The sequence below is a fragment of the Sapajus apella genome, unplaced genomic scaffold (genome assembly GCF_009761245.1).
Source record: "Sapajus apella isolate SASKATOON/1434 unplaced genomic scaffold, GSC_monkey_1.0 scaffold36, whole genome shotgun sequence".
Taxonomy (NCBI): domain Eukaryota; kingdom Metazoa; phylum Chordata; class Mammalia; order Primates; family Cebidae; genus Sapajus; species Sapajus apella.
Window position 1 is genome coordinate 856,207 of NW_022436976.1, and position 16,182 is coordinate 872,388.

Consider the following 16,182-nt stretch of genomic DNA (forward strand, 5'->3'; position numbering starts at 1 on the left):
TATATATATATATATATATATCAGGTGATATATATATATATATATATATCAGGTGATATATATATATATATATATCAGGTGATATATATATATATATATATCAGGTGATATATATATAGTGTCTGATATATATGTCAGACATTATACCAGGAAAGTGGATTGTACATATATATGTGTGTGTGTGTGTGTGTGTGTGTGTTTATATATATATGTAAGCACAAGGTGGGAATAGAAAGGAGGCAGGTGACAACACACACACAACTTTATGAGGGCTATTGTCAACAATTTTTATTTTCATCCTTAGAGCAAAGAATGTTGTTAAAAGGCTGGGGCTAGCTTTATTATCAGATTATTTAATTTGTTATCTGATATCTATTTTGTAAATATCAGTCGAATCACAAAATGGAAGAAGCCAAGAATGGTTGGCTATTGTAATAATCCAGATAAGAAACAGCACTACCTTTTTTATGATTAGAGAAAAGAAGTGAACAGAATGATTCAAAAGGAGATAATATCAATAGGAGAAAAAGATTCTGTATGTGACGTACAATTCTTAAATTTCCAGCTTATTAAAGAGTTGATGATGCTATTCACTGAAACAGGAAAAAAAAAACACAGAAAAGTAGGCTTGAGAATGGAAGATTATAAAATCAGTTTAACTATGTTGAATTTGAAGTGTCTTTGAGAAACATGAAGTTGGCAGTTGGATTCAGAGCAGACGAAATGACTGAAGTTAGAAAACATTGGATTCATTGCCTGTAGGAAGAGTATAGAAGACAGAAAAGAAAAAGATGTAAGGCTGAGGCTTGAAGAACTACAACATTTACAAAATACTGGCAGAAAAGGATGAAACTGCACAAGAAACTAAGAGAATAAGAGGAAAATCAGATAGGTGTTTCAGCCATAACCATAACCCATCTTAAAATCTTCATGATAATATTAGATCCCCTTAGAAGTATGTAGGCATAAGGTAGGATAGGCAAGCTACAGCCCTCAGTCCAGTTATGCTTCTGTAAATCAAGTTTTATTGAAACACAGCCATAACCATTCCCTTATATTACAATAGCAAAGTTAAAAAGTTTTTTTTGTTTTTTTTTTCTTTCTTGTTACCCAGGCTGGAGTGCAATGGCGCGATCTCGGCTCACCGCAACCTCCGCCTCCTGGGTTCAGGCAATTCTCCTGCCTCAGCCTCCCGAGTAGCTGGGATTACAGGCACGCGCCACCATGCCCAGCTAATTTTTTTGTATTTTTAGTAGAGGCGGGGTTTCACCATGTTGACCAGGATGGTCTCGATCTCTTGAACTCGTGATCCACCCGCCTTGGCCTCCCAAAGTGCTGGGATTACAGGAAGTTAAAAAGTTTTGACAGAGACTGCATGATCCACAAGTCTAAAATACTTACTGTCTGGCCCTTTGGGAAAGAAAAAAGTTTGCTGACCCCAGATGTACATTTTAATCACATATGTACAAAAAGAAAATGTCTAATCAATGCAAACCTGATAACAAATAATGTCACTTGGTTTATGTTGTGTACAACCTGCACAACTGTACCCAATCACCCTCAGTAAGAGGAGAATGGTGGCATTTGTTTATTCTTTCTTTCTTTTATTATTTTGTTCATTTATTCTTCCATTTCAGAAAACAATTTGAAAAAAAATCTCCTGAACTGAATACTGTTAATATCTCTAAGTACTGAAAACTGCCTTTAAAGAAGCAACGAGGGGAGTGCTATACTCTAAAATTAATTCTTCATTAGCTTGCTTTATAATGTCCCCTGTAAATTTAAAAATATTATTTTCTAGCTACTCTTTCTTAGATTCCAGAAGTCATTTCCACTTACCTCAAAAAATGATAAGATTCTCATGTTAACTAAATGTGTATAATAAAACTTCACTCACTTTCCCATTAGATAACTTTTAAAGGTAAACAAAGTGGCAACAGTCTTAGAGACAAAAGATAAGAGTACCCTATATTAGCATCTGAGTAGAATTTTGACAATAACAAAGTCAAAGAGAGCAGCCAAAATAGAGCTAAAGATGAATTTCACTGACAAATAATTGTAAAAATCTAAACAAAAAATTAAGAAAAATTTTATCACAGATATAAAGAATTACCCACCTCAGTGAAGTAAAAGGAAGATTACAATCAAGGAAAAGTTAGTTATTATTAAGAAATCTATTAATATATCACAGATATAATGAGAAATACAAAAACAAGTCATCTAAAATTCAACAACCATTTTTGATTCTTTAAAAATCATAGTATGAAGTTCTTAAGTTTAATTAGATCCCATTTATCTATTTTGGCTTTTGTTGCTATTGCTTGTAGTGTTTTAGTCATGAAGTCCTTACCTATGCCTATGTCTTGAATGGTATTGCCTAGATTTTCTTCTAGGGTTTTTATGGTGTTAGGTCTTATGTTTAAAACTTTAATCCAGCTGGAAATAATTTTTGTATAAGGTATAAGGAAAGGAACCAGTTTCAGCTTTCTGCATATGGCTAGCCAGTTTTCCCAACACCGTTTATTAAACAGGGAATCCTTTCCTTACTGCTTGTTTTTGTCTGGTTTGTCAAAGATCAGATGGCTGTAGATGTGTGGCATTACTTCCGAGGCCTCTGTTCTGTTTCATTGGTCTATATCTCTGTTTTGGTACCAGTACCATGCTGTTTTGATTACTGTCGTCTCATAGTATAGTTTGAAGTTGAAGGGCTAATATCCAGAATCTATAAAGAACTAAAACAGATTTACAAGAAAAAAAAAAAAAAACATCAAAAAGTGGGCAAAGTTTATGAACAGACACTTCTCAAAAGAAGAGATGTATGCAACCAACAATCATAGGAAAAAATGTTCATCATCACTGATCATTAGAGAAATGCAAATCAAATCCACATCGAGATACCATCTTACACCAGGTCTGGTGGATCATGTGATTAGAATGGCAATCATTAAAAAATCTGGAGACAACAGATGCTGGAGGGGATGCAGAGAAATAGGAATGCTATTACACTGTTGGTAGGAGTGTAAATTAGTTCAACTATTGTGGAAGACACATGTAGTAATTCCTCAAGGATCTATAAGTAGAAATACAATTTGACCCAGTAATCCCATTACTGGGTATATATCCAAAGGATTATAAATCATTCTATTATAAGACACATGCACACGTATGTTCAGTGCAGCACTGTTTACAATAGCAAAGACTTGGAAACAACCCAGATGCCCATCAATGATAGACTGGATAAAGAAAATGTGGCACATATACACCATGAAGTACTATGCAGCCATAAAAGTGGATGAGTTCATGTCCTTTGCAGGGACATGGATGAACCTGGAAACCATCATTCTCAGCAAACTTGACACAAGACCAGAAAACCAAACACCATATGTTCTCACTCATAGGTGGTTGTTGAACAATAAGAACACATGGATACAGGGAGGTGAATATCACACACTGGGGCCTGTTGGAGGGTGGGGGGGAAAAGGGGAGGGATATCAGGGGGTGGGGGGATTCGGGAGGGATAAAAGGAGAAATACCTAATGTAGGTGATGTGGGGATGGATTTAGCAAACCACCATGGCATGTGTATACTTATGTAATGATCCTGCATCATCTGCACATGTACCCCAGAACTTAAAGTATAATATAAAAAAAAAAAAACATTGTATGGAGGATGGGTATGGTGGCTCATGCGTGTAATCCCAGCACCTTGGGAGGCTGAGGCAGATAGATCACTTGAAGTCATGAGTTCAGGACCAGGCTTGCCAATATAGTGAAACCGCACCTCTACTAAAAATAAAAATAAAAAAATAGCCAGGTGTGGTGGTGCACACGTGTAGTCCCAGTTACTCAAGAGACTGAGGCAGGAGAATTGCTTGAACCTGGGAGGCAAAGGCTGCAGTGAGCCGAGACCACTGCACTCCAGCCTGGGTAACAGAGCAAGACTCCGTCTCAAAAACCAAAAAAAATTATGGTGTGTGAAACACAATTTGGCTTGTAGCTGAATCCGGTCTCCCCCCCCAAAAAAGACTGAAAAAATAATAGTGTGAAAGTTGTCAGAATCAAAATGGAGTCACTGATGTTAAGAAAATAAAAGAAAAGCCTGACAAATAGAGCTGAAGGCCATAAAGAGAGAATTCTCATTCTTAGATGCCTGATAACACAAACTATCCCAAAAAAATTACAAAACCGCAACCTTGCACAAAGGACATTTACACCTATATACAAAAAATACTTCTGAAAAGACATCTACCCAGCAACTGCCTGTCCAGCCTTGGACTGGTGTCACTATTGTTTTTCATATTTATATCCAAGGATAATCATTTCAAAACAATTATATAATCCTTCTCATTTTTCCTTTAAAAACCATTGGCTTCCTTTATCTCCCTGAATATGTACATAGCTTACTAGGGCATGCATATCCCCATTGCAATGATCTATTTTAAAATAACTACCTTATTTCTTTTAGAGAGCCTCTTTCTCTTTGTTATTTAGGTTAACAACAGTAAAGTGTTTTCTGGGCTGGGTCTGGTGGCTCACACCTGTAAATCCAGCACTTTGGGAGACCATGACTGGTGGATCACATGAGATCAGGAGTTTGAGACCAGCTGGGCCAACGTGGTGAAACTGGTCTCTACTAAAAAAAGAAATACAAAAATTAGCTGGGTGTAGTGTCTCATGCCTGTAATCCCAGCTATTCAAGAGTCTGAGACAGGAGAATTACTTGAACCTGGGAGGTGGAGGTTGCAGTAAGCAGAGATCATGCCACTGCACTCCAGTCTGGGTGACAGAATAAATAAGTAAATAATGAAGTGTTTTCTGGTCTGAAATGTATGGAGCTTGGAAGTCATCACTCCCATCCTCACTACAAGAAAAAAGATGAACACACTGAAAATCAACAACTCTTCTTAAATCTGTCAGAGAATTAAGGTCACAAGACAGACTACTGCCCCCAAAATGGAGAGACAGACAGGTGAACACATAGCCCACATCTGGACAGTAGGGACACTTTAAGCTGTAATTAGCAAGTTACTAGAGACTCAGTGTAGACCAGCTTGAGTGTTAAAAAAAACTCAGAAAAGGCCCAGTCTTTGGGAGGCCCCTACATGTTTCTGAGTTTTACTTCCTCCAGGAGCCCTAACAGGTTCTCACTTTAAAGTCAGAGAAAAATACCTCCTGCTTCCAGCAGAGGGAGAGAGATAGTATGATTTTGAAACATACCTAGAATTCTCTGATCTCCTAACAGTGCTTGCCCTCCAGGGAAATTATTTATCACAGAGTAAACTGGTGTTTTACCAAAGACCAACTGACCTTTGCGAAAGGAAAACCTAATTTCACCTCCCTCTAGCCTTTAGTTAAAGGAAGAGAAATATTCCACTCCAGCCCTCTCTAGCCTTTGACATGGGAGAAGGGAAGTGTCTAACTCAGACTCACTAAAAGACTGAGACCAAATCATAGAACTGTAGAATGTTCCTGATACACTCATAACTTACAATCAGATCAGTGGGGCTACTCTGCACTAACAGATTATAGCTAAAGGAACTGTGCTACCAACCCATTTAAAGAGTCCCTTGAAAGGTTAAAGAAAACAGGGGAGTCAAAAACAGTGACATTAGAGGACATTTTAGCCTCAGGCACCGCAACTACAACAACCAGTAAACACAGCCTAACCCCCAGCCAGATAACAAAATATCACATTAAAGGCCTATTCACCTTGGCTTTATTTACATTTACATCATGTCTGGCTTTCAAAAAAAGTTATAAGGCAAGCTAAAAGGCAAAAACAGTCTGCAGGACAAATAAGCAGAAACAAACTCAAAGATAGCAGACATTTTAGAATTATCAAACTGGGAATTTCAAAGTGAAAGAGAAAGTTTTTCTCAAACAAAAATTTAAGGAGTTTATTACTAGCAACCATCAAGAAGTGTTAAAGAAGTTCTTCAGAGAGAAGAAAAGTGACATAGGTAAGAAACTCATCTAGGAAAGAAGAGTGTTAGAGAAGGAATAAATGAAAGTAAAATAAAATATTTTTATAATTCTTAATTGATCTAACAGATAATTTGTACAAAATATTAATAGCACCAGTATATTTGGTATTACATCTCATGGATAAGTCAAGTGTTACAAGGAACCAGGGGGAGGAATTGTTATAAAGTACTAGCACTACTCATGAAGTAGTATAGTGTTATTCTAAAATGGACTTGATCAATGACCATAGCACCCTGAATGTCCTCAATCTTGTCTGATCTTGGATGACCCTAAACAGGGTCAGGACTGGTTAGTACTGGGATTGGAGATGACCTAGGAATACCAGGTGCTGTAGGGTTTTTTTAAAAAGGAAGAAAATGGACCTGGGTTAACTGTAAATATGTATTGCAAACTCTATAGTGTCCACTTTAAAAAGTTTTAAAAGTAGTATAGTTTATATACTAAGCCAGGAAGGAAAATTAAATCATATAAAATGCTTAATTAAAATAAGAGGCCAGGCCAGGCACAGTGGCTCATGCCTATAATCCTAGTAATTTGGGAGGCTGAGGCAGGTGGATCGCTTGTGGTCAGGAGCTCGAGACCAGCCTGGACAACATGGTAAAACCCCATCTCTACCAAAAATACAAAAATTAGGTGGATGTGTTGGGATGCACCTGTAGTCCCAGCTACTCAGCAGGCTGAAGTAGGAGAATCACTTGAACCCAGGAGACAGAATTTGCAGTGAGCCAATATATGCCACTACACTCTAGCCTGGGTGACAGAGTGAGACTCCATCTCAAAATTAATTAATTAAAATAAAATGAAATTGGAAGCCAAAAAAATAAACAGAAGAAGACCAAAGAAGCAGCAGCAATAAAGAACAAAGACAACAAACGAAAACTAACAACTATGGTATATACTAACTCAACTATATCATAGTCACTTAAATGTCAATGGTCTAAGTGAAGCAGGAGCGACTGCAAGAAACAGACCTCTCGGACACCGGACTAGGAAGGAAGAGGTTATTTATTTTGGCCGGGAGCAAGGCAACATGTTTGTCTAACAGCCAAGCTCCTCTAACAAAGAGAAGCTCTGCCTTTATATAGGCTTACAAGTCTAGATATTACACGTGAAAAGGTTTTGTGTTTACAGCCTTAGAAATTACATGTGAAAGGGTCTTGGGTTTACAGCCTGATATTACATGTGAAAGGGTCTTGGGGTTACAGTTTTAGAAATTACATGTGAAAGAGTATTGGTCAATGGAGGAGTGTGGTGGGGGTTTGATTTTGTTTAAGTAAAAACAATGCCTTCCGGAGAGATTCCCCATACTATGTCTGCTATCTATAGGAAGGTGATTTATACATAATAACAAAACCAGGCAAACACATCACAAGGAAGGAAAACTGTAGACCGATATCATTCATGAACATAGACGTAAAATCCTCAACAAAATATTAGCAAATTTAATCAAACAATGTATAAATGGAATTATAACCAAGTGGAATTTTTTTCAGGTATACAAGGCTGGTGGTTTAACCATTAGAAGGTCAATTAACATAATCCATCACCTCAATAGGCTAAATAAGAAAATACGATATGAAAAGATGCAGAAAAATCATTTGACAAAATCCAGCACCCATTTATGATAAAAGACTCTCAAACTTGGAATAAAGGGGAACTTCCTCAGCTTTTTGAAAAACATATTTTTCTAAAAACCTTATAGCCAGCACTGTACTTACTGATGAGAAAACTAGATACTTTTCCATTAAGAACAAGAGAATAGGAAAACACGTTCCTCCTTTTTTCAATTTTAACTCCTATTCAGCATTGTACTGGAAGTCCTAGCTTGCGCAATAAGAAAAAAAAATAAAAAGTATACAAATTGGGAAAGAAGAAATAAATCTTTCTTTGTAGATGGCATAGCTGTCTGTGTAAAAAAATCTTCAAGAACTGATTTTTTAAACTCCCAGAAGTAATAAGCAGTTATAATGAGATTGTAGCATAACAGGGTATAAGTTAATATATACAAGTCAATTGCTTTTCTATATTACCAGCAATGGATAATTGGAATTTAAAATGAAAAACACAATCCCATTTACATTAACACCAAAAAGGAAAGAAAGAAATAGGTATAAGTCTAACAAAATATAAACAAGACCTATATGAGGAAAACTTTGATCAAAGAAATTAAAGATCTGTATAAATGGAAGGATATTTCATGTACATGGCTAGGAAGATCAACATTGTTAACATATTAGTTCTTCACCAATTGATCTATCAAATCGGTGAAATGCTCATCAAAATCCAAGCAAGTTATGTTGTAGAAATGAACAGATTCTAAAGTTTATATGGAAAGCCAAAAGACCCAGAATAACCAATGCAATATCAAAGAACAAAGTTGGAGAACAGACACTGACTTCAAGATTTACTGTAAAACTACAGTAATCAAGACAGTATAATATTGGCAAAAGAATAGACAAGTACAATTGACCCTTAAACAATACAGGTTTGAACTGCAAAGGTCTTCTTATTTGTGGATTTTCTTTCACCTGTACTACCTCTGAGACAGCAAGACCAACCCCACCTCGTCTTCCTCCTCCTCAGCCTACTCAGCCTGGAGACAATAAGGATGAAGACCTTGATGATGCCCTACTTCCATTTAAGAATATAGTATTCTTTATTCTAACTTACTTTAAGATTTATTTTAAGACTATACTATATAATACATATAACATATAAAATATGTGTTAAACAACTGCTTATGTTATTAGTAAGATGTCCAGTCAACAGTAGGCTATAAGTGGTTAATTTTGGGGGAGTCAAAAGTTGTACTCATATTTTTAACTGTGCAGGAGGTTGGCACTGTAACCCTTATGTTGTTTTAAGTGTCAACTGTAGATCACTGGAACAGAATGGTGAGCCTAGAAATAGAACACAGATACACTCTTTGTTCTACACAGTGTACACAATATATAGTCACAAAGTCAAGTGATCTCTGGCAAAGGAGCAAAGGCAATACAATTGATAGTCTTTTCAACAAATTATGCTGAAACAAATAGATATCAACATGCAAAACATGAATCTAGATGTAGATCTTACACCTTACACACACACACACACACACACACACACACACACACACAACCTGAAAATGAATCCTAGACTTAATTATAAAAAACAAAACCATAAAACTCCTAAAATATAAACATAGAAGAAAATCTATGTGACCTGAGATTTATTGATGAATTTTTATGATAAGTATTTAGCTACATCACCAAAAGCACAACCTGTGAAACAAAAAGTTGATAAGTTGGACTTCATTAATGCTTTTTTTAAAATCTGCATTGAAAAGACGCCATTAAGAGAATGAAAAGATAGTCCACAGACTGGAAGAAAATATTTGTAAAGCGTGCATCTGATAAAAGACTTGTATCCAAAATATAGAAAAAAAATTTTTAAGTCAACAATTTTCTTAAAAAAAATTAAAATGTTGACAAAAGATGTGAACAGACACCACACCAAAGAAGATATAGAAATAGGATAGAACCATGTAAAACTATGCTCAACATCATATGACATTAGTGAATTGCAAATTAAAACAATGATGATGTACCACTGTCCACCTGTAACTTTGATAATATCAAAGGTTGACAAGGAGGTGGAACAATAGGAGCTCTCATTCATTGCTGGTGGGAGTGCAAAATGGTGCAGCCACTTGGGAAGACAATATGGCAGTTTTTTGCAAAGGTTTTTACAAAGCCAGGCCTACAGTGATCACACTCCTTCGTGTTTACCCAAATGAGTTGAAAACCTATGTCCACACAAAAACCTGTACAAGCATGTTTATAGCAGCTTTATTTATACGTGCAAAAACTTTGAAGCAACCAGTGTGAACCAATATGTCTGCTATAATTGGACCATGTTTCCCCAAAATTCATATGTTGAAATCCCAATCCCCAAGGTAATAGTATTACAGGGCAGGATTTTTGGGATGCCGTGCCCTGGTAATTGGGATTAGTGCCTTTATAAAAGAGGCACCCGAGAGCTAGCTCACCCCTTCTAACAAGCGAGGACACAACTAGAAGGTGCCATCTATGAAGCAGAAAGTGGACCTTCACCAGACACTGAACTTCCCAGCAACTTGGTCGTGGACTTTCTGCCCTCCAGAACTGTGGGAAATAAATATCTGTTGTTTATAAGCTATTAATTCATACTATTTTGTTATAGAATCCTGAGTGAACTAAAACAGTGTCCAATGAATAAATGAATAAACAAACTGTGGTATACCCATACAGTGGAATATTATTCAGCAATAAAAAATAAATGAACTGTCAAACCACAAAAATTTATAAAGGAACCTTAAATGCATACTGCTAAGTTAAAGAAGTCAGTATGAAAAGGTTACATGCTATATGATTTTAACTATATGACATTCTTGAGGGGTAAAACTAGAATCAGTAAAAAAATCACACATTTACTTCTTTAAGATGCAATTTTGTTTGTCACATATTTACTAAGAATTTTAAGTAGATGAATGACATTTACTTCTTTAAGATGCAATTTTGTTTGTCACATATTTACTAAGAATTTTAAGTAGATGAAAGACTATCACATGAATTAAATAAGATACCTTGTCAAAATGCTTAGCACAATGTATGATACTTAGAAAGTGCTTAATAAATGTTGAATGAATGAGTAAATTAGAGAATAAAAGAATGAATACCACTCTTTTCTTTTTAATACAAGAATAGCTTAGTAAATTTATTTTAAAAAGCACACATGAGGCTGGGCGCAATTACTCACGCCTGTAATCCTAGCACCTTGGGAAGTTGAGGCACGTGGATCACCTGAGGTCAGGAGTTCATGACTAGCCTGGCCAACATAGTGAAACCTCGTCTTTACTGAAAATATGAAAACTAGCTGGGCATGGTGGCAGGTGCCTGTGATACCAGCTACTTGGGAGGCTGAGGCAGGAGAATCGCTTGAACTCAGGAGGCAGAGGTTGCGGTGAGCAGAGACTGTGCCACTGCACTCCAGCCTGGGCAACAAGAGCAAAACTCTGTCTCAAAACACACACACACACACACACACACACACACACACACACACACGAATCAACTAAAGATATAATTTTGTTTATACAGAGTAAAGTAATATCTTGATAAATGTATTATGTATTTATATAATTATGTATTATGCAAATCTGTGTTATAAAACTCCTATCTAGTTGCATACATTTACTGACATAGAGTAAATTTTTATTCTCATGTCTTAAATTTTATTTTAATATAGGGACTGCGAGGACTGCAAGGTGATGTTGGACCTCCTGGAGAAATGGGCGTTGAGGTAAATTTTTTATGGCTCTTCCTCATAAATACTCTACTTTTTTTTAAGACTCTAAGATAAAATTAATAATTAGATATATCTTATGAAGAATAATTCTATAGTACTGTTTCATATTCAGAAAAAGCGTAAAGTTTCATTAAAAGCAGAGATGATTATTATATGTCTAATTTTATACATATGAAGTTCTCCTCTAATAATTACGTAATTGAAATGACAGAACAGAAAGTAGATAGAGCTTTCCCTTCACTGATTTAAAGTTGACTTGATAGCCTTTCATTCTAGGATGTTATATACCCTGTATAGAAGAATACTGAGACATTACCCAATATAGGATATATTTTGGAATTATAAGCCAAATTTGTTATAAATATCCAATCATTTTATTTCTATTCTTTATAACTTTAGCACTAAATAAATTAAACAAATTCTTTCCTTCCTTGGCTGCTGTGAAACTGCTCTCTCTTGATTTGCCACTTCACCTTCTCATTAGCCTTTCTCAGTCTTGACATGAAGTTGCCCTTTTACTTCCTTGGCTTAGTGATCCTATATCACAGTGACTTCAATTACCAATATCACTCTGATAGCTCTCAGCTTGCTAGCTCCATTGTATGCCTCTCCCCTCAGATTCAATTACTGATTTCCTGTTATCCTTTTAAATATCCACCTAGATATCCCACAGACATCTAAAATTCAAAATATCTAAACCAAATTCATTACTTTCCCACGGTTCTTCCTCTTTTTATTCATATCTCAATGAAAGATATCCCTTTTACCCAATAACACAAAACTGAGAGTCATCCTGGACTCCTTCTTCTACCTAATATTCTCTAATCAGCCATCTTTTTATTTTGAATGGGCCTCTCCCTGCCCATTCTCTCTTAAGTCTATCCTTTCCTTTTTATCCCTATTGCCGGTGCACTAGCCCCACACTCTTATACCATGTCTCCTCCAACTCCCAATATTCCATCATCTACTTGCTGCCAGTTTATCTTTTTATATCATTCATTTCCTTTAAATGTTTCAAGAGCTCTCATGGCCTTTAGGATAAAATGCCAATTTCCTAACATGATAAGTAATGGTTTTCATGATCTAATTTCTGCAGACCTGTTCACCTGTGACGCCAATAAAACTCTTCTCCCCAAAGGGAAGGGGGGGCACACATAGCATGCTCACAAATAAAGTAAATATCTCTAGGAGACAAAAGTAGTTGTAACATCAGCAATTGTAGGAACTTTAGGCCTGGAAATAGCCAGAGGTTGCAAGAAGTTACATATTCTGAAAGTAAAGAAAATTGAAAGCTTCCCAACAAAAATGAACCCACCATGAAAGAAGGCTGGAAAAGAAGCTCAGAGAGAGAGAGAGAGAGAGAGGGAGAGTTTTATAATATGAAAAAATTAATCTCTTATTTGCATATTTTTTATGAATCCAATAAGAAAAAATGAATTTGTTTAAGGAAGTAGATTCCTAAAGGCACAACAGAAAGGGAAAAGAAGAACAAATCCCTTTGGATGAGGTTTAAAGAATGAGAGAAAGGATTAGAAAAAACAGGTCTTAAAATTCGTAATCTTAAGTGAAGTTGTTTTGACATTTGTACTATTAAAGGGTGTCAGAAACTATCAATTCTTATGCTATGAAGTTTATAAAGGGACAGCAATTATGCCCTTTTGGACACAGATAGCTCACCCTTGAGTTCAGTGTTACCACCATCTTCTTAGGAGATTGTTATTGCCTTTGTAATGTGTCAAATTATTCTCTTGTAGGGACCTCCAGGCATTGAGGGAGAGTCTGGTCTGCAAGGCGAGCCAGGTGCAAAGGTAACCTTCTAAAAAATAAAGAAGAGTCTCTAAACTTTCACTATTGAATCCCCAACATTTGCCATCATTGAATTCCCTACATTTGCCAACTTGAAAGCAGGTGGGAGCCCCCAGATAAAAACAAGAAGTATTTTGGAACTTCTATTCCTTATGACAGCAGTCCCCAACCTATTTGCCACCAGGGACCAGTTTCATGGAAGACAGTTTTTCCACAGATAGTGGCGGAGCAGGAGATTGTTTGGGGATGAAACTGTCCCACCTCGAATCATCAGGCATTAGATTCTTATAAGGAATGATCTAACCCAGATCCCTCAAATGCACAGTTCACAATAGGGTTTGTGCTTCTATGAGAATCTAATGCTGCCACTGATCTGACAGAAGGTGGAGCTCAGGCATTAGTGCTGGCCCACCAGCTGCTCACCTCCTGTTGTGTAGCACAGTTCTTAACAGGCCTTGGACAGGTATCCTCTACAGCTCAGGCACCATGCCTTATCACATGCCCTCCATAATTAGACATGCAGTCTTAGTAGAAAAGAGTTTAATCTTTCCCTTTGTTTATTCAGGGAGATACTGGACCTGCAGGCAGTGTTGGAGGAACTGGGGAACCAGGGTTACGGGTGAGTGCCCTTTGGAAACCTTTTTAATACACTAACTCGCTTCTTTCAGAGACTCAAAACTTATTTGTCTAAGTACTTTAAAAAATAGCAGAATAAACCTTTCTGATACATTATAGAAAATGTTTGGTTTTATTTCATAATTTCAAATGCTGCATGCCAAACCTTGTCCCTATTCTAATTCAGTGGCATTTAGAATTAACCTCGTATCTCCTTTTCTCAAAATCAGGTATACTCTGTAGAACCCTTGCCAAAAATGCAAGGTCACAGTGATTGTCACTAATGTTAGCATTAAGAAGAAATTAATAAATACCAGTGATCAACTCTCAGGATAGTTCCTGACCTAAGAAGACAGATAAAAGATTGAAATATAACTTATGGATTTAATTTGGTCTAAAAAACCCAAACCTTTTAGCACAGTGGTTAGGTGGAGAAAAAAAAACATTTTAATAAAAAATAAGAAAAATAAAAAATGAAAAATAAACTTATAATCATGCAAAGCTAACAAGATGCAAGGACGTAATTGTAAATTATTGCAATTAGATAGCTTTCAGAAGTTATGCTAATATAGACAGGCTTTATTTTGAGCTGTGGTAAGGAGTTTTTTCCTAAGGTAATTTTAAGAGACATTTGTTCACTAAAAGGCAAAGTAGGGAGATAGGTTTTGTATCTGGCTTTTTCCTTTTTACTTTCTTTTTTTGTGTGTGTGGGATGGGGTGATTGGGAGGTGAGGATAATAGAAATGTCAATGACAGTAAAGATGGAGCAACTATAAATAAGTACTAATTAATTTACTTTTAAATAATTTCAGTATCAAGAGAGCCAGTCTTACTTTAATAGCTTCATAAAGAATGGCTCTACATTTCTGCAAGTTCCATATCTAAAAAACAACTAATTAATGTACCAGAGCGTTAATCTTTATCTCTCTACTGAAAGGGAGAAAATACGGAAACTCTAAAAATCTGGTAGAGTGGTCATAACTGAATCAAGTTATATTAACCTATGTAAATTCAATACAGCAAAGTACCATAACTTTATGACATGCAGTATTTACATTTCTTGAACTCAGAAACACAAGCCTAGCTGTATAAAACTCTAGAGCTACCAAATGGATATATATCACCTTTAATTATCTAAAATTTTTTAATATTCTGGGATCATTTTATATTTGAATTTACAAAACTCTGAATCATGAAATCACCTTCAGAGCTATCTAAGGCAAGCTAAATCCTGCTCATTATACTGTCAAATTCTCTTTAGAAATAAAGTAGTGGAAATAAATGAACACAAATTTGCTATTTTCCATACATGCTACAGGCTAAAAATAAAATAAGATAAATTATATAGCCAAAAAAAATTTAATTATAGTGTTTCTGCTACAAAACAGGGTGAGCCAGGAGCTCCTGGAGAAGAAGGTCTCCAAGGAAAAGATGGGTTAAAGGTAAGTTATACTTTTGACATTATATATAAAATAGATGTTTGGTAAAATCTTTAAAATACTAGACATCATTATTTTTGTGTGCCAAACAAAAACCTGCTTATTGTGTAGCATAATTATTTTACTGCATTCCTTTATGAAAATTTTTTTATTGCATTACAGGGAGTTCCAGGAGGAAGGGGAATTCCTGGAGAGAATGGAGAAAAAGGAGAGATGGGCTTACCAGGAATTATAGGGCCCTTGGGTAGATCAGGCCAAATGGGCCTTCCGGTAAGTACCGCTGTGTTCACTCTCAAATACTAAGTGAATTCACTGCCTGTATGTGTACACAAGCACACACCTACACACACTCTGACCTCCTTATATATCCAGTGGGTAATTGTATATGTGGAACTGTGGCTTGAGAGAAGGACAAGTCAAGAACTGGTTATCAGCCCTCCTAAGATTCAAAGAGGAAAGATACTTTTTCCATAAGCCATGGAACTTTTGTCATAAAGTATTTATAAAGCAATCTTTTATGTTGTCTCAAACTTAGTTTTATAAAATATTTTGGATCTTTATTCATATAACTGACATTATAGAGTAATATCCTAAGGATGAAACAAGAAATTCTTTGCAAGCATAATATGAGCTATCATATCTGATCCTAAATTTTGGTATTACTTCAAGGGAAATTCTAAACATTGTGTTGAACAAATTCTCTTACCTCAAGGCAAATGGAAGATGTGAATAAATAATGAGATTTGCGGCTTAGCAAGATGGCTCACACCTGTAATCTTAGCACTTTGAGAAGCCAAGGCGGGCAGATCACCTGAGGTCAGGAGTTTGAGACCAGCCTGGCCAATATGATGAAACCCCTGCTTCACTATAAATACAAAAATTAGCCAGGCACCATGGTGTGCAACTGTAATCCCAGCTACTTGGGAGGCTGAGGCAGGAGAATTGCTTGAACCTGGAAGGCAGAGGTTGTAGTGAGCCAGGATCGTGCCACTGCACTCCAGCCTGGG

At 36.2% G+C, this 16,182-nt stretch overlaps 1 protein-coding gene across 6 annotated transcripts in view; it reads left to right on the plus strand.

The window, feature by feature from the left end:
- The window catches only part of COL24A1 (collagen type XXIV alpha 1 chain), a 379,894-nt gene that overhangs the window by 243,922 nt on the left and 119,790 nt on the right, over positions 1–16,182 (plus strand). For all 6 annotated transcript variants that reach the window (XR_004274544.1, XR_004274543.1, XM_032296380.1 and 3 more), the window contains 5 exons: positions 11,256–11,309; positions 13,070–13,123; positions 13,687–13,740; positions 15,125–15,178; positions 15,338–15,445. Coding sequence is in view for 4 of the 6 variants with exons in the window: in XM_032296380.1 (XP_032152271.1) it covers positions 11,256–11,309; positions 13,070–13,123; positions 13,687–13,740; positions 15,125–15,178; positions 15,338–15,445 (324 nt within the window). In the remaining 2 variants the exon portion in view is untranslated. The remainder of the gene's footprint in view (positions 1–11,255; positions 11,310–13,069; positions 13,124–13,686; positions 13,741–15,124; positions 15,179–15,337; positions 15,446–16,182) is intronic.